The sequence below is a fragment of the Emys orbicularis genome, chromosome 14 (genome assembly GCF_028017835.1).
Source record: "Emys orbicularis isolate rEmyOrb1 chromosome 14, rEmyOrb1.hap1, whole genome shotgun sequence".
NCBI classification, from domain to species: Eukaryota; Metazoa; Chordata; order Testudines; family Emydidae; genus Emys; species Emys orbicularis.
Genome location: NC_088696.1, coordinates 21,042,442 through 21,060,347, shown reverse-complemented (window position 1 = coordinate 21,060,347; position 17,906 = coordinate 21,042,442). Strand labels below are relative to the sequence as shown.

The 17,906-nt window shown below is 41.0% G+C and overlaps 2 protein-coding genes across 2 annotated transcripts in view; one reads left to right on the top strand and one right to left on the bottom strand.

Moving 5' to 3' along the window:
* The window catches only part of ANKRD27 (ankyrin repeat domain 27), a 72,386-nt gene extending 58,223 nt beyond the window's left edge, over window positions 1-14,163 (bottom strand). Inside the window, exons 1-2 of the mRNA XM_065416588.1 lie at window positions 14,023-14,163; window positions 4,569-4,699 (exon numbers count right to left, since the gene is read on the bottom strand). Of these exons, the coding sequence (XP_065272660.1) occupies window positions 4,569-4,670 (102 nt within the window). The 5' untranslated portion in view covers window positions 4,671-4,699; window positions 14,023-14,163. The remainder of the gene's footprint in view (window positions 1-4,568; window positions 4,700-14,022) is intronic.
* A 764-nt stretch (window positions 14,164-14,927) lies between these two features.
* Window positions 14,928-15,641, top strand: RGS9BP (regulator of G protein signaling 9 binding protein). Its single transcript, XM_065416856.1, has one exon. The coding sequence runs from the start codon at window positions 14,928-14,930 to the stop codon at window positions 15,639-15,641; it is 714 nt and encodes a 237-aa protein (XP_065272928.1).
* Window positions 15,642-17,906: the final 2,265 nt, after the last annotated feature.

The window sequence follows — 17,906 nt, the reverse complement described above, 5'->3', positions numbered from 1 at the left end:
ATCACCTTGCTAATTCAATCCTCTACATCTCTGCCAGTTTGTACTCTCCGGGGTGGATTCACAATGCAAACATATAGTGCCGTCGCTAGCCCCGAAGCAGGAATATTCCCCCCTCCCAATCTCCAATACTAAAACAGGCAAGTTCTTACGATAAAAAAGTGAATGGGAGGCCCTCTTGAGCTGCTTGGGGCCCTAAGCAATTGCTTAGTCTGCTTACGCAGAACACTGGCTCTACAAACATAACCACTGGGAGTGGACTGAGGCCACTAAACTGTAGTGTGGTGAAGTGTTAAGAATAGTGACTTGCAGTTGCTACTATCCTCACCAGGATTTGAGCTGTCTGAAAAGGTTTTAAGGAAGAAAGTCTGCCCCCTTTGCAATCAGAGTTTTCTTCATTATAACAGACTTGCTCACTGTTTCACTTTGAAGCATTTCTTAAAGTTCAGCCCTTCATTTTAACTGGGATTGGAGAGAGAAGAAAGTGAAAAGATGGAGTGCGGTTTCTTCAGGCACCATAGTTATAAGTAAGGTAACTGGAGAAACCCAGGATATTGCTAGAATGGCCTTCAAATCTGAGAAGTCTTCTGCGAGTCATTTAGATTGTCTATTGAGTTTGCTTATAGGCTCCCTCGGCAATTGTCAGACCAAGTCTTCAGTACATATTGAGTATGCCAAAGGCTTCTTACCTTTTTGGGGGGGGGGGGGGGAATAGCAAGATTTACCTGAACCACCAACTTTAAAAAAAAAAAAATAATAATACACCAAACATCTTTTCAAAACTATGTTAAGAGCCAAAAAGCTATGCATAGTCTCAGTTTCACTAACACCGCTTATCTAGGACATAATGGCGTCCACAACTAATTTAAGAAACAAGCTTATAAGAAACAGTTGGTTTTTAGGAAAGATAAAGCAGAAATTTTCTTCCCTATGTGGAGAATGAAGCATTACGTGTTAGATTATCAAATACAAATTATTCCATTCAGGGCTATTTGAGCAGAAGTTGAATTTAAAAAAAAAAAACCCAAAAAACTTAGGCTATGTCTACACTACCGCAGTAAGTTAACCTACGCTATGTGAACAACATAGTCGATGTACCTTGGGTCGTACTGTGGGGTCTACACCACGGGGGGGTCGATAGGAGAAAGTCTCCTGTTGACTTACCTTACTCTTCTCATTGTGGGGTAGAGTACAGGGGTCGACTGGAGAGCGATCTGCTGTCGATTTGGCGGGTCTTCACTAGACCTGCTAAATCAACTGCTGGTGGATCGATTTCAGAGCATTGATCTGAGCTGTAGAGAACTCTTCTTACACAAGACTTTGTTTTTGATATCCACCCTGCCCCACCTCCCATCCCCGCTGCCGACCACCTCAATAGCAAGAAGGAAGTTATATATCCTCACCTCCAAATTTGCTTAGTTACAGCAACTCAGATGAGTCAGTCACACAGAAAGAAGCCAATTTACTCAGTCATACAGAAAAAAAAAAAAAAAAAAAAAAGAGAGAATTCAGTATTTCAACAAACTACTTCAAACAGCTAGACTTTAAAAAAGTAGCAGCATAGCAGGATTCTGAACAGCCCTAGAACTAAAAGTTGAAAAGATATATTCAGAGAAGAATAGGAAGTGGGACTGTGACTACCTCTAAGAACTAGTCTGCATAGCTCTTAAAGCAAAGCCTTTCACAAATCTAATACACCTTTCTAAAACATTGTCACTCTTCTCTGTATCAGCTATGCATTTATAAAAAAAATCCGCATACAATGGAGGAACAACTTAAATACTGGGATCACACCAGTTTCTACGTTTAAAGCAGCACTTCAACAAACTAGCTACATGCTAATCTGTGACAGGCCAATATTTCTCTCTGGTAGAACAGTTATACTAATGAGGTAGCAGTACCATTGTTTCTTGCATTCCCAAGTCACTGCCATTTGGATGCTTGCCACAAAAAGGTCAAATCCACCAGAGAGAAGAAAGGTAGCTTAAAAGAAACCAGGGCAAATGGCATATTAGTTCACATATACAAGTTTGCCTAGCTACCATTAAAACTACCTGGTGAATATTTTGAGCCTCTATTCTTCCATCAAGAAACTGATCTAAAACTGGTAATACATATGCCTAGTTTTCAAATGAAAAATAAAAGATTGTCACAGAGTACAACGTTGTCTATTCCTGCTGTTCTCTGGAACACTGCAAAAATTTACAATTTCTCCTAACTAAAACCCTTTCAGTATTGAAAGATACTTTGTACAGAAGCACTTCTACTCTTCAGATAAGAGCACTCTGGAAATATTAACACTGCTCACAGAAACAAATGCTTTTATTCTGGAGGCATAAAAAGCAATACCATTATCAGCAGCAGAATCATCTCCACAAGGAGGTCAGACCTGAGATGAGCAAAGAAGCAGCAGGTACCAGGAATCTTGACAAACGCAAGTTCTACAAATATTTACATTTCTAATAGCAGCACTACAGTTTCAGACATTCACAAAACACTCTGATTGGACATTTTTTAGTCCCCTTCTCTCCATTCCTTTGGTACGCAATTTAAATTTTTTTTTTTAAAAAGCATACCCTATTGCCTCTTACTTATTCCTCAACAAGCAGAAGATCTTATTACTGAATTAGAAGTACAGTAAACTTTAAAGAATAAAACAAAAAGTGCATTTTTGTTTTGTGCTGCCAACATTTAAAAGTTTAAATGGAGCAGTTTATAGAAACTTAACAGGCACAGTGTCAAAATAACATTTTACACTGAAAGCCTGTTCCAACAATACTGTGCAATGTCCTCCTACACTAGTTATAGAAAAACTGGATACTGCACAGGCCCACTTGTGTATGTGGACACGGTTAAATGTAACTATTATTAATACTGATTTAGGACAAAGCCTGTGTAAAAAGTTCTGCCTCTCCCCCAATTCCCACAAGAAGAAGAAAAACCAAACAATTGTTTTCATACTCAACATTTCTGCTCAAATCCCATGAAAGTGGTAACCCCAATATTTCAGTTTTCTTACTCCATGTATTCTACATACTGCAGGTCACACACACACACACACACACACAGGTTCAACAGATAGTTAAGTTTCTAAACTTTGAATACCGCTCATGCAGAAATGATTTGACACTTTAAAAAAAAAAAAAGTAGGAAAAAAAAGTTAAGATGCATTATTAGGGCTTTCTCCAAGATTTTAAGATAAATAGGCTGACTAATTTTTCCTGTGCCATCGCTAATGGATGATCAAAAAGCCCAAGAATAAGTGAGGTTATTTAACCTAATAAAAGACATCCGTAGGCTTTGGAATTAGAGCTACCCTCTAAATAAGGTTCTATGTAGCTAATAAATAAAAATAGAAACCAAGACCATTTGGAAAGATTGGCCAAATTGCTTTAGAGAGCAGTAAAATTATTGTAATTCTTGCTTGCAAGGCATACTCACAAGCTGTGTTTATGCTAGGATGCTTCCCCTAAAAATTTCCCATGGCTAGTATAAGTGGCAACAGTGCTGGGAACGAGGACAGACAGAGGCCCAGGAGTCAGCTCTCACCCTCAAATTAAGTGCTGTTTTGTCTAGACCTGCTTCAAGGGGGGTATAAACACTAAAGGACTTAAAACACCTACAGCTGCTGGTGTTTCATTTACATTAGCACTCTCATCAATGGAACTGCATCACTGTAAGCAGCACTTGGAAGTGATACAGAACAAAACAAAAAACCAAGTATTGACACAGCCATGCAGAAGCTACCATGCAAGTACATTTGCATTCTCCGGCTAGGCACTTTAAAAGTGAATATAAGGTTTATATAGCATCCTTCATAGGAGTCATAGGTCAAAACCCCTCATTTTAAAATATCTAATATTTACGAACACTTAAAAAGCAGAAATAAACCAGGTTTTTATTAGTTGATGTTTTAATGCCAGAACAGTTTTGTGCATATTGATTTACAATATAAAAACAATTGCAAAATGCTTCAGTTCCCAGTCTCTCAAGGTCATAATTATGACAAACAGTACTAGATATACAAGTTATTCAGGCCAGCAAGGACAACTAGAAGATAAGGCTTGATAAGAAAATTTCCGATAAGTAAAGATCCATCAAGTACAGACAGCCTTTCAGTAGTGCATTCAACAGTTACCTGGAGTCTATAAAACTGAACACAAACAATAGTGGCATAATATTTGTAGCCTCATATCACATAAAATAAAGTAGCTTGTTGGTCAAAGGACCATTATTCTCTTCCCTTACAAGCCAGGGACTTCAATATGTTCCTGAACACAAGAGTGCCAAACCCATATTTAAAATATGCATTTATATTTTGGGTCTTTCTATGAACCATAATTGTAAGAATCCCCCTAAAAGGTGGAAGCCCCACCATACATTCCATCTACTACCTCGGGCATTCCCTAATGTATATATAAAAATAAAAACAATGTAATATACTTTAAGTATCTCAGTTTTGATCTAGTTTGTTGGCTTGCTCTCATCATTTCCTAAACTTCAGTGAGAATCTGAGAGATTTTATTGCTTCTGTATATAGTCAGTCAATTTAAAACAAGCTCTTTACTTACAATACCATGGAATTCTGCAACTTTCCTGCAAAGGTCAGGACGACGTTTCTGAATAGCCAAATAAAAAGGATTTTTCAAGAGATCTTCATCATACATAGCCATATGGACGTCAGAGATTCCAAAGATATTTTCTAGAAGAGATACAAGTGTTAATATTACAGAAGTTAAACAGCTATTCTATTGTTCAGTTTTCATATTCAGATGCAATAACATTTGGGAATATAGAAGAGGATTTTTCTTGGTATACTTCCTTTCATGTTTTAGAGAAGTATAAACTATTCTCGTCTCACATCAAGATACAGAATTTGTGGAGGTAACTCCAATATAAAGTGACTGATACAGAACCATGGAACTTCATGCAAAATTAGTCTTCATAACCAAACGTTTCCTATTACTATTATCCCTCCCCAGTTCTTCCAACTGTTACACCCACTTGTATGTTAAGTTAGACTTTATGCTACTGGGGCAGGGACCATCTCTTCTAATAAAATCTGCACACCACCTGTTTGGGGCCTGAGTGTTGCTATAACTGTAAATAGATGATTTCCAACAACCCAATCTACTCAATTTCAAGCAGTATTATAAAGAATTACTACAGTATGCTGGCCAGAAAAACAAAAACAAACACATTAATCTTTAAAACATTCATTACTGCAGTAACAACTTGTGTATGAAAAACAAACCCTGCGAAGATAACACAACCACTTCTACCATTATTCTTTGTACATGCATTATAATCTGCCTGGTTATTTTAGAAACATGGACATACACACAGGCAACATGAGTATTCTGTACACAGACACCAATGTAAATTGCACAACAGTCATACACAGGTATTTTCATTACACTATCCTCAGCTATCAAGGGGAAAAAGTTACTTAAGGGGAAAAAAAATCCATTATATGAAATAGCACATCTATTATGAACCAATTAATCAAAATTTCAAAGGAGGCACACAACCAAGAAGTTCTGAATATAGCTGTCTAGGTCAGTGTTTCTCAAGCTTTTTGATACCAAGGACCAGCTTGCTGCCTTTCCTAAACTCTGTCAGGAACCCTCACTGGTCCATGAACTGGCTGTTGAGAAACACTGGTCTAGGTCATCTCTTTTAGAAATTAGCCAAAAACTAATCCCTACTTTCAAGCCTGCCCTTCTCCCCATGAATATGGGCTAATGGTGCTCTGAGACAGCCACCACTAACAATAATTACAACTAATTAAATAAATAATTAAAAAAAAATTAATGGAGATATCCCATCTCCTAGAACTGGAAGGGACCTTGAAAGGTCATTGAGTCCAGCCCCTGCCTTCACTAGCAGGACCAATTTTTTTTTATTTTTTTTTATTTTGCCCCAGATCCCTAAGTGGTCCCCTCAAGGATTGAACTCACAACCCTGGGTTTAGCAGGCCAATGCTCAAACCACTGAGCTATCCCTCCCCCCCCAATTAAGTGTCCCATTCTACCACACTTACTCACTGTAAGGAATACCTTCCCTCCAGAAGTAATCCCATTGATTCAAGGTGAAAGAATTAGGCTCAGAGTCTAAAAACATATTTTACCTGATCTGTCATTAATACATTTGTGAACCAATCCTAATGAATTCAGGTTTTATAACATTCAGTTTGTCTATGAGCTCATGTCTAATGGAAGAAGTCCAGAAATACAGTATGCTTTGGTAAAAATAAAAAGGTCTTTCTTATTATAACTAAACTAATGAATGGAATAAAATTCTTTGTTTCTAAAGATGCTAAAACCCCATGCGAGTTATGGCTTCCTAGGTTCTAATTCTCAACAGAAGTTCTACAGTACACGTTTCACAAACGTGAGGTTCAGTGACTCATAATGGGATGCCTCTGGAATGACTTCAGAATTTTTATTTTACTTACAGGATGGAAAGGAGGTCAGTCAAGGTTACAAATGTCTGGGACATAAATTCCTAATGTATTAGATTGGAAAATCTGTTTCCCCCACCTTTATCCCTTAAACAGAACAACTACTGTAGCAGAGGAAACTACACTACAAGATACCCTTTTATCAATGCTCTCAACCAAAACTTGAAGACTTTACAAGTTATTCTATGGTATGATGTCTTGGCAAGTCTACGCAATCCCCTTTGCAGAAGGTAACAGATGTTTGTAATGGGATCCCCAAGTTCAAAAGAGGCTAGACTTAAGACCAACATTTCACTCAAAAGAGGAACTCAGCATGGAATCTGGGCGCTATCCACAACATTTAAAGGATATTTTTGTTTTAGATGAGCTTTCCTAACTTTAGCACATATTTTTAGGGAAATTAATAAGAGTGCAATTCACTCACAGTTTTCAATTTGACAGAGGTCATCTGGGGAAATGCATTTACATGCACCAGACAAACATCAGAACAGTTTGAAGAGCTGTGCCCATCTACAGCAAATCTATATCAGATATCTTTAGAAGCTGTTCCAGCTCACTTTCTATCACTGTTCACAAGGCCACAGAGAAAAATAGCAACATGCTCCATGTTAAAATATAAGTTATTATGGCCAGAGCTTTTGAGTTGTGCAAACTGTCAGAGCATATAACGTGACAGTTACATTAGTCCTGTCACCACATTCCTTCATATTGTTCATTACACACTTGTTTCTTCCTGTCTCAAGTTAGAATGCAAGCTCTTTGGTACAGAGACAATATCTTAAGTGTTTGTACAGTCTGACTGGATTCACTTAGTGTATGAGGATAAAGGATGAGATATTTATTCTAATTATTATTTTAAGTTTTTCTATATGTACAGCATACAACAGGTCACTTATTGCTCCAGGTCAGGGGTCGGCAACGTTCGGCACGCAGCTCGCCAGGGTAAGCACCCTAGCGGGCCGGGCCAGTTTATTTACCTGCTGACGCGGCAGGTTCGGCCGATTGCAGCCCCCACTGGCCGCGGTTCGCCGTCCCGGGCCAATGGGGGCGGCGGGAAGCCGCGTCCAGCACATCCCTCGCCCGCGCCGCTTCTCACCGCCCCCATTGGCCCGGGACGGCGAACCGCGGCGAGTGGGGGCTGCGATCGGCCGAACCTGCCGCGTCAGCAGATAAATAAACTGGCCCGGCCCGCTAGGGTGCTTACCCTGGCGAGCTGCGTGCCGAACGTTGCCAACCCCTGCTCTAGGTACTCTTTCGAGAACCTTTAGAGTTGAATTAATTATGCTATCCCAATGTATCTACCCTCTTTCTCCCCTATTAAAGATTTTCTTCATTATATGCAGTTGCAGTCTTAACATATTGTGTTTTAATAAAATGCTAGATGTTCTCTTATTTCTCTCATACTTTCACACTGTTCACATTAGTGAGCTGTGAAATATTCCTCCACTGCATTTCTTGGTTGTATACCATGCTGGCAGAAGGACAATGCCTCTTTCCTTTGAGGCTCCCTAGGGTCCAGGAAGTGCATGTGACAGCAAGATGTGAGTTTTCAAAACAGATAGTGTAACCGGAGGCGAAGAGGCAGCTACACTATGCATCAGATGTAGCCTTATGATCCTATACCAGACTGAGAGCTCCCCCTATTCTAGGCAGAGTTAGTACAGGTCTGTCACATCTTATGCGCATTTAACATGCGCGATTTCAGCTTTACGCGGTCGGCAAAAACAAAAAAAACAAAACAAAAAACCAAAAAACAAAAAAGAGAAAAATAACAATTTTAATACTGTACCTGTAGTGCAGGCGATTCCGCCCGCCATTGAACTCAATGTAATTTTGACTATATGCGGTTTTCGCTTTACGCGCTAACCGCGGAACGGAACCCCCGTATAAGATGAGACAGACCTGTAATGCAGCCTATAGCTCAGGTTGCCTGATACTTGGCATTGCAAGACCCTGTTTTCAGTTGCTTATAACTCTGTCAAAGGATAACCATTCAGGCTGAATTTTTCCATGCTGGGTATCTGCCTTGGGCTGAACTTCTTCAAAAAGCTTCAGCTAAGATAGTTCAGCTGTTCACAAAAATTAGATTAGGGGAAAGGTTTTTGGGGTTTTTTGGTAAATGTCCTATAGCTGTTTCATGGAAAAGCTCTAGCAGCTCCATGGTTCAGACCACAGACTTAAAAACTGGCTGGAGCTGACCGACTTCCCATTCTACGCATCAAGGATGTGCCTTTTGCTGATCCCAGAAAAAAATTGCCCAAAGGCTGATAGCATGGCCAGTCTCAGTTCATACATACTCAGCAGAGAATTATTAGAGTTAGGCAGCTAAACTCTCTGAAGACTTTGCCTGCACTAAGCATGCTTCAACAGCTCACCAGGATTTTCCCTGCAATTGCTTCTCCCATTACTACAGGCCAGGGCCCTGGAACAGAGCAGAGACACATTCTCTCCTATACTCTCAAGGCTCCCCCTGCTGGCACCCAGGAGGCAAAGAAAAGGCAGACACCTGACTCAGGCCTTGGCTACACTGGCGGCGTACAGCGCTGCAACTTGCTGCGCTCAGGGTTGTGAAAAAACACCCCCCCTGAGCGCAGCGAGTACAGCGCTGTAAAGCGCCAGTGTAATCAGAGCCTGCAGCGCTGCACACTCGCTCGCAGTACTGTAAGCTATTCCCCTCAGAGAGGTAGAGTACATACAGCACTGCGAGAGCTCTCTCGCAGCGCTGGCGGCGTGACTACACTCGCGCGTCACAGCGCTGCCGTGACAGTGCTGGGAAGTCCCGAGTGTAGCCAAGGCCTCAAATGCCACCTGGTGCATTCCCAGAGCACTATCCATCCTGTACACTGAATGAGGCAGGGGTCCTGTGGGGGGGGGGGGGGGGGGGGGAGAAAAAAAAAATAAAAAAGCATGAGATCATGTAATTAGAAATTATAACATAATGCATATACAGGAGGGGGATGAATTAAGGTTACATATGCAATCTTAATTCAGGTATTTCCTAAATTTGTAGTGCTTGACTTTGCATCCTTAACATTCATTTAATGTAGTTTTTGGTGTGTTATTTATAATTAAGGTAAACTATAATGATCCTACCTGGGCTAGAACCTTCTTCTCTGATCCTGAGAAGTCTTACTCGTGTAAATAATTGATATGTCTGATCCTCTTTAAAGCTGGAGTTACTCATGGGAGTAACATTTGCCAAGACTGATCATGTGGGGTTTTGCATAGACAGGATTAAAGGAGAAGAGATTCACATATATGACTCAATCCAGAGTGTCAGATTTAAATTTATCCCAGCAGCAGCAACATTAAGATGCATGCAAAACTAAAAAAGTTATCCTGATTTTAGTTCTCATATAAAAACAGTTTCTTGTCTAAACAGTCAAACTAAAAAAGTTACATGGATCTCAGCAGGAAACTAATTTGTGTCTATGTTCTGAGATCATGTATTTCCCAACGTACTCTATTTTAACATTTGGCTTGCCAGGAACTATTCTTATTCATAAATAGTTGAACTGTTTAGTCATATGCTATTGCTAAATGATCTTTCACAAGCTACCGAAAAGCTCCAAGAGCATTAATATGTTAAGTCAAGAAGCTAGAATGCAGGGTTTAAGTTTCCTATACCACAAAGACTGGGAAAGAGAAAATAATGACTGGGGACACAAAGTGTCCTTAAGCCGGTCACAGTTTTTACTTAGTTATTTTTTCAGAAAGATGACCAAAAAAAGTTCACCTTTCTTTCTGCCATATATCCATGGAACATAATTCCAAGATTTCTTTCCATCTGGAAGGGAAGACTGAAAAAAAGCTTTAGTTGTCCCTTTAACCGTGTCATAAAGCTGATCAGAAACACAAGAGAGGTGTGCGTGAGAAACCACGCCATCTGTAACCATCATATCCCAACTCATGGGCAAAATACTGAATTTAATTTATGAATATAGATAGCTTAGCTAAATGTGCTGTTTGTAATCCACTGCCTGGACCTAAAAAGAACATAATACAAATCCAAGACAGACTAGAGTGATTTAAAATAATTTTGATTTGACAGATGGTCACAGGAAGAGAGTTTAGTGTAGTGATCTTACTTCAGTTCCCAGCACATGAGATTACACATCACAAATAACTAGCTCTAAACCGCTTAGTGGCAGCAGCCATAGGACAAGCAGACTACTCAGCATGGTTCAGTGTGATCTAGAGCGCCAACAAAATGAAATGATACAGAAGAACAAATCCACATTCAAAAATAAAAACTGGTTAAAACACTTCCGTAATTAAGATAGCAAATATATACCATGCCTTAATAAAGGAGTACAAAGCCCACAACATACCTTGGACTTCAGAATAGAATTTATCCTCTCTGCATGACACCCCCAAACAACAACATCATGGTTGAGAATTTAAACTTTGACTATCTTAGTGCATTAACTGTTTCCTCAATTGTAACTCAGTCCCCTTGGGCTTGAATAGTATTATATAGCTGCACAGGAGGTTAAATACTTGCAATATGGCCAAGTGACAGTTGCTCTGGGAGCCACAATTCTGAATTTCCTTCCCCTCATTACCTCCTTCCTCCCTTTAGCCCAGTTTTTGTGGGTTGGAGTCCTCAGCTATTAGGTGATGTTTTAGTATTTGATTTTAAAGAAAAGAAAATAGTAAAGGAAAAGGGTGAGTTAGTACATTGAAATATTTGTTACACCATGTGGAGATCAAGAGATTTGAATGTGTCTGTCTGGAATTCAGTACATAAAATGTAGCGTGGAAGAAACGGGTGAAATGGATTGACTGCCTGTGCAGTTTTTTTAAACGAGGAACTGGGAAAGGTATTTTTTCTCATTAAAGGCAAAGTTTTTAAAAGTTTTCATTTGAGTTCACTAAGACATGGTAATCATGGAGTCCTATGACAACTTTTTAGAGTCACTTATCAGAGCAGTACTGCACTTCAATACCAGTGTTTCTACCATCTTTTGTACTAAGACAAACAGTTTCACCAGAGTTAATTTTTACTTACTAAAACATTTAGTTACATTTCAGCCAACACTGGCGTTTTAAAGCTACATAATACAGTGTACCAGAATAAACCAGAACAAAGCTGTGACTGAATCTGCAGTAGAGGTACCGTCTGGGATTTGGTATTGGAAAACAGTGTCATCAATTTAAGGAGCTATTGTAGAGAAGAACGCTGTTCTTATTCTTCCACGTAATAATAAATGTAAAGATCTGTTGTCAAGAAGTATCTGACTACAGGTATTATCTATTGCTGCCTCTAGGTGTAAATAATTAGTCAGAAGCTGAAACATTACGTTTCCTCCTGACAAAGGTATTCCTTCAACCAGTTAGTCTCCCATCTAGTTTCAGGCAAGTTTTCTAATGTAAAGGTCCGATACACTGAAATAAGTAGTAACATATTACTGAAATGCATCAGACTTTTGCATGTAAACCCTTTCAAAGTATGAACAGATGCATAATTTGGATAGTCATAAGCTTATCATCATCAAGTCACATAAGACTTTATATCCAGAGCTAGGGCTTATCCTTTTTCCACCTGACTAGGCCCATTATGCAATTACAAATCTTTGCTTACATGTAGTTCAAGTTCACCTAGTGTCATTGCATTCCCATGCAAGATCCCACATTCTTTGGCTCAATCTTCCTAGATTAATATTGCCTTCAAATAAAGAGAGCTACTTAATTGATCTTGGGGCTTCCATGACAAATTTCAAGAAAGTTTCTGAAGCTAGATACCACTTATAACATATGGTATTTGTTTGTTCCACTATGATGGCATATGTTACATTTGCTCTTTTTTCATTCTTTATGGGAATATGAGAATGTATCTATTTCAAGTCACTTAATTCAGCAAGCCATCTGGCTGTTCCTTGAGCCAGAGGTGAATGAGGTGTGGAGACTGTGGCAATTAAGTTTTCTGGCACTCCTCTTTGATAAATATTTACTGTATGTTGCAAAATAGCATAAATTACTGTACAGTGTAGTGGTCAGTACTCACTATTACCATTTAAGTGAGTCTGGAGCACCCATTACCAAAATATATAGCTACCAAAAATTTTTTTTAATTATAATATAGTCAGCACAGTATGAAATATTCACTACTCACCACTAACAACTATTACATTAGCATTTCTACAATATATTTGCAAAGCATTCAATTCACAATATTATTTTACTAATTTATAACAAGTGTTCAAGTTTGTCACATTAACTTCCTCTTAATTTGCATGTACAATTATAAAAAGGCCAGGTGCAAGTAAATCTTCTTGGCTCAAAAGCTACACTTGCTACAAAGCTTCCTAAACAGTTCATACTCACTTAAGTGATCTCAAAAAGAGAGAAACACAACCTTTTAGTTTACGTACTATATCAGAAGCTTTGGAAGGAAGCAAAATGTGTTGATACTACTAACCAACGAGTCTGATTCGGCTTCTGTACATATGCTAGCATGCTAAATTCAATTTTGCATTATTAACAAAAATAGTCTAAGATAGTATTATGATTAAAGATGCAGAAAAGTATCAGTTCTCCTAGCCTGATAGAAACAGTATTTACTCATGAAAGAAAAAAAAAAGTTTGTACTGTCTGAGAAATAATCAGTAACAGCTCTATTAACTTCAGCATCTAACGCAAGTGGGACCTCAAAAAAAGAAAAAACAATAATCCTGTGTTTAACTCAAAGACCCTTAACCCCATGTTTATACTGCATGCAGTTTAATCCCAACATAATGTAATCCCCCCCCCCCCCAATTAATTCAAAAATATCTTTGGAGCTCTTTCCCCACCCCACGGGACAATCAGAATGAAGACTTCCTGAGGGCTAATAAGTCACATGTTTGGACAGAAACAAGAAACCTATAGTTTGGATCGGATATCGACAACAGAGTTGCTGTGTCAACATTTCAGAAGGCGAACAATCCCATCCAGAGTCCTGCACTGTGTTGAGGGTGGAAAAAGCAGTTGCATACTTCCCTTCTGAAACACGTTCACTCTCTGAAAACACACACTCTCTTTAAATTGCACCGGTGTCTCCCTTGAAGCGTATAAAAAGGAAGTCATCCGAAGCTCTGTGTACAAGCCCCACACGCCTGCATTACGCTGTAACTTAACTCCCACAGAGAAGCAACAGCACTGCCAGGACACAGATCTGGAACAAAATATGCTTCCAAAACCCCCTCCATCCCATCTCTTACGCTGGAGTAGAAGAGGAGGATGGAAGGTGGTTTTCGAAGCTTGAGTTCACAGGCCTTGGTAGGGAGACAATTTAAAATGAAAACCATGTGACAACGGTAAACCCTGTTTTCAGTCACCCCCCCACACACTATTAATGAGGAGCTGGGGGCACCGCAAGGACAGCTACAGCCCCCGAAAGTGCTACTCTCTACCACAGGAAACGTCTCGCTCAGTGCTGACAAGGCCAGGAGAAGGGGCCCCACTTGCCCAGCAGTCCCCAAAGTCATTCTTTTCCCCCCTGGAGGGAGTGTAAGTCCCCACAGCCCCTGCAGCCTCATTTAGAGAATCGGGAGTCAACAGATACCAGAAAATGTACTTACTTACAAAGGTAACATTGTCACACTTCCTCCCCAGACACAAGAGAACCACTAGCCGTCCAGTTCCCCCCTAACTGCTGTGTATTTCAACCAAGCCCTACCAGGATCCAAGGCGGGCGGTGCACCACAGCAGCCCAGCTACGCCAAGCCAATGAGCCCCGGCTTCTCCCGCGACTGAGGCAGCGTCCACTCAATCAGCAGCCTACGAAGGTGGAGCCTAGGCACGCCGAGCAGCACGGCGGCTGTATTTCGCTGGAAAGAGAAACCGCGGAGCTACTTCCTGCTCGGAACCACGTGACTCCTCCAGGTGCTCCAGCTGTGCAGTATTTAATGTCAATAGCCGAGGCGCCGAGTTGGTATTGGGCAGGCGAGTTCCCTGGCGCTGCAGACCGGCCTCTGGTCACCTGGCACACGTGGAGGCAGCACTCGGGCTTTAATTAAAGGCTGCCTTGTTTTTAGCTCTGGTATTCATTTCTTCCTGGCAATTCGGATTGGTGCATTTGAAAACAACGGGTATCTGATTTTCTTGTACTGGAGCCTCCTGCAGGAAACAGCAGCTGTTCTCCATCTCGGTGTGTCTGGAGTAGGGACTGGGGCAACCCTCCCTCGGATGCTGAATACTATGCGCAAAGCGATGCCACTCGCTCCCCTAACTCCTCTCCCGCTCCCATGGACCGTCGGAGGATTTGGAGCCGTGTGAGCGGTCGGAAGGGACTCGATCTAGGTATTTGCATGCAGGATCCGAGCTTCGCTATTACCATGCGTGTTGGTGACATCTGGCGCTGGCAGCTCCCTGGGTCCGACAGAGGGTAATCTGAACTGAGCCGCGGGAGGTAGACCAGCAGGGACACAAGTTCACCCAGTTAGCAGCCCAGCCCGCCTGTTGGAGTCTGCAGCCTGCCTGAGCCATGGTGAAGGAGGAATGCAAAGCGCTGCTCGATGCGCTCAGCAAGGTGACTGCCTGCTATCGGCACATGGTGCTGACCATCGGGGGTACCTCGGACTCGCAGAACCTGCGGGAGGAACTGAAGAAAACTCGGCAGAAAGCCCAGGAGCTGGCGGTGGCTAACAGGAACAAGCTCACCGCGGTCCTGAAGGACAAGACGGTGAGTAAGGAGGACAAGGCTGAATTCGAGAGGCTCTGGGTGATCTTCTCCACTTGCATGGAGATCCTGGAGATTGACATGAGGAGAGCCCTGGAGCTGGGCCAGGAGTTCCCCCTTAACGTGCCCAAAAAGCACCTGATCCAGACGGGCATGAGCGGGGGAACCTCTGGGGTGGCCGCCAGGGCTATGAGCGTCCAGAACATGAAATACGAGGCTGAACACAACATAGATGTAGTGGATTTGAAAGACCTGGAGAACGAGATCAACCAAGTAGGAGAGATGATGTACGAGATGGAGATGAAAGTGAATGTCCCCCAGTGGACAGTAGAGGCTAAACAGGACCCTGGGGCTGAACTCAAATCCACCATTAGCGTGGGCGCCTCCTCCATTGGAATGATCTCCGTGGAGGAAAACAAATCCTTTTGCGATATCAGCAAAGTTCTAGCTGGGATCATTTTCTCCGCGGTGCTCATTATCGCTATTGTCTTGGCGGTGTGTGTGGTAAAACTCTCATAGGCTGGCTGAGTGTTCCTGCAAGACAGAGCCACTTCCTCTCTCAATCTCTCTCACAAGTATTTCATGCAGTATGGTTCCTTTCAAGATGGGTCACTTGGAAGAGCTGACAATTAACATCTTGCATATAAAAACAAATCTTTGGATAGCATACAATCTGATCATGCCTCGAGCATCTGGATGTATGTGGTTTTGGTTGGTTTGTTTGAAAGCTCTAAAGGGGGGGAAAGGTACAGATCAGCCTACAATATAGGATGACTTTTGGCTGGTTTTGTAATGGTTAACTGTGTGCTAAGTATCAGGGTATTATCACTACAGGCTATAGCAGGGATTTGGCTGCTATTAATAGATGACTATTCTCAGTAGCCTGAAATTATTGTTCTTTAATAGGCTCTGATGTTCATTGCTGGTCCATGTTTACAAAGTAATTGAGAATTGCACAGGATTTGGGGGTGGATAAGGTGGATGGCTGTGGCAAAACTAATGGACATGTGTGTGAGTTTTCCTCTCAAACACTGGACATTCTGCCCAGAAGAAAAAACGGAAAATCCCAGTAAGAAGATGTAAACAATGTCTATTTTATCTTAATCCTTGGAGTCTAAACCTAGGAGAGTGTGCAATCAATGTTTGATACCAAATGCACTGTTTGTACAGATCCTAATTGCACTTTTTGGCACAGCACACATTAATAATCACTAAAGGAAATCCAAATCTTCAAGAAAGATGGAGAATATCTTCTGCAGAACAGCTTTCGCAGAGAGATATTAACAGTCTCCATCCCTCCCTTTTATATATCTCCTTTTATTTTCCCCAGCAGAAAAGCTAATTCTTGCTACGTGTCCAAATTCTTCTTTCCATGCAAGTGGTTGAACTTCACATCAGCTGCAAAATTAAATATTCTACATTTATCCAAAATTAGAAGTAGCAATTTTTAAAACAGGTTATGGCAAACTAACAAAATCATGTAAAGTGAAAACCGATGCTCTAGCTTGTCTGCCTCTGTTTCTGCAGCACAAATCGAGGTCTAATCTCATGTTGACCTGTTACTGTTAATAAGATCTATATAGCTATCTGCAGGAATCCAGAGGAAACCAAAACTGCAGGGTTCAATCTTGTCATTTTTATTTGCCTGATTAGTCCAATTGAAATGACTGGAAATGCAGAATTGGGCCTATAGATGGTATCCTTGATCGGATGTCTGTGCAGTTTTGTAAGAACAGAACATAAAGCCTAACTGACATTTTTTTCTTTTTGTTTGATTGTTTACATGCAGACAGTTTAAACTTTTTTCCCTCCCCCAATAAAACTCTGAACACTGACACAACACTGACTATAAGAGAATTTCTGTGATCTCTCGCATAAAAATGCATGTATCCATGTGAGTGAGGGGACAGGGCAGGGAAGAAGAAGGTAATGGGACAGGTGTGGAGTGAAGCTGAGGTGAAGAGACTGAGGGAGGAGGGGGAGCAGGAAGGTTGGAGCAAACAGCCAATCAACACAGGAGAGAGAAAGCACAGTCAAAACTCTATAAAGTTCTCCAAAGGACCAAAAATCCCTGCTTTGGTTGCTTCTGCCCTTACTGACTGGAGTTTCTGGCTGGCTCCTCCACAGTTTTCTCCTAGTGCCCCCAGAGTTTACCCTTTAAAACTGAAGACTAGTAAAGTTAGATTTTTGGAGAGCAAATAAAAGCTCTTGTATGTCACATTTGAACCTATACAGTGTTGTAGCCATGTTGGTCCCAGGATATTAGAGAGACAAGGTGCGTGAGTTAATATCTTTTATTGGACCAACTTCTGTTGGTGAGAGAGAGAAACTGACGCAGAGCTCTTCAGGTCTGGGAAATATCCTCAGAGTGTCACAGCTAAATATAAGGTGGAACAGAATGTTTAACACATATTTCAAGGGACCATTCATGTTGAAGTGGTCAGTTAACACTAAGTGGAAACAGGTTTCAGAGTAGCAGCCGTGTTAGTCTGTATCCGCAAAAATAACAGGAGTACTTGTGGCACCTTAGAGATTAACAAATTTGTTAGTCTCTAAGGTGCCACAAGTACTCCTGTTATTTTTAAGTGGAAACACTAATCCATGCTACTACAGTCTGAATTTAAGGCCATATATTGCCCTTGCTCAGCATGTGGAATTCTCATAGATGCTAATGTGAATTCTGCATATGGGTCCAGCCCAGGCTAAGTTTTTGTGTGTTGTGGGGATTCAGAGCAAGGCTGTACATTTTTAACCAATACACTTCACTCATTTTACTGGGGTAAT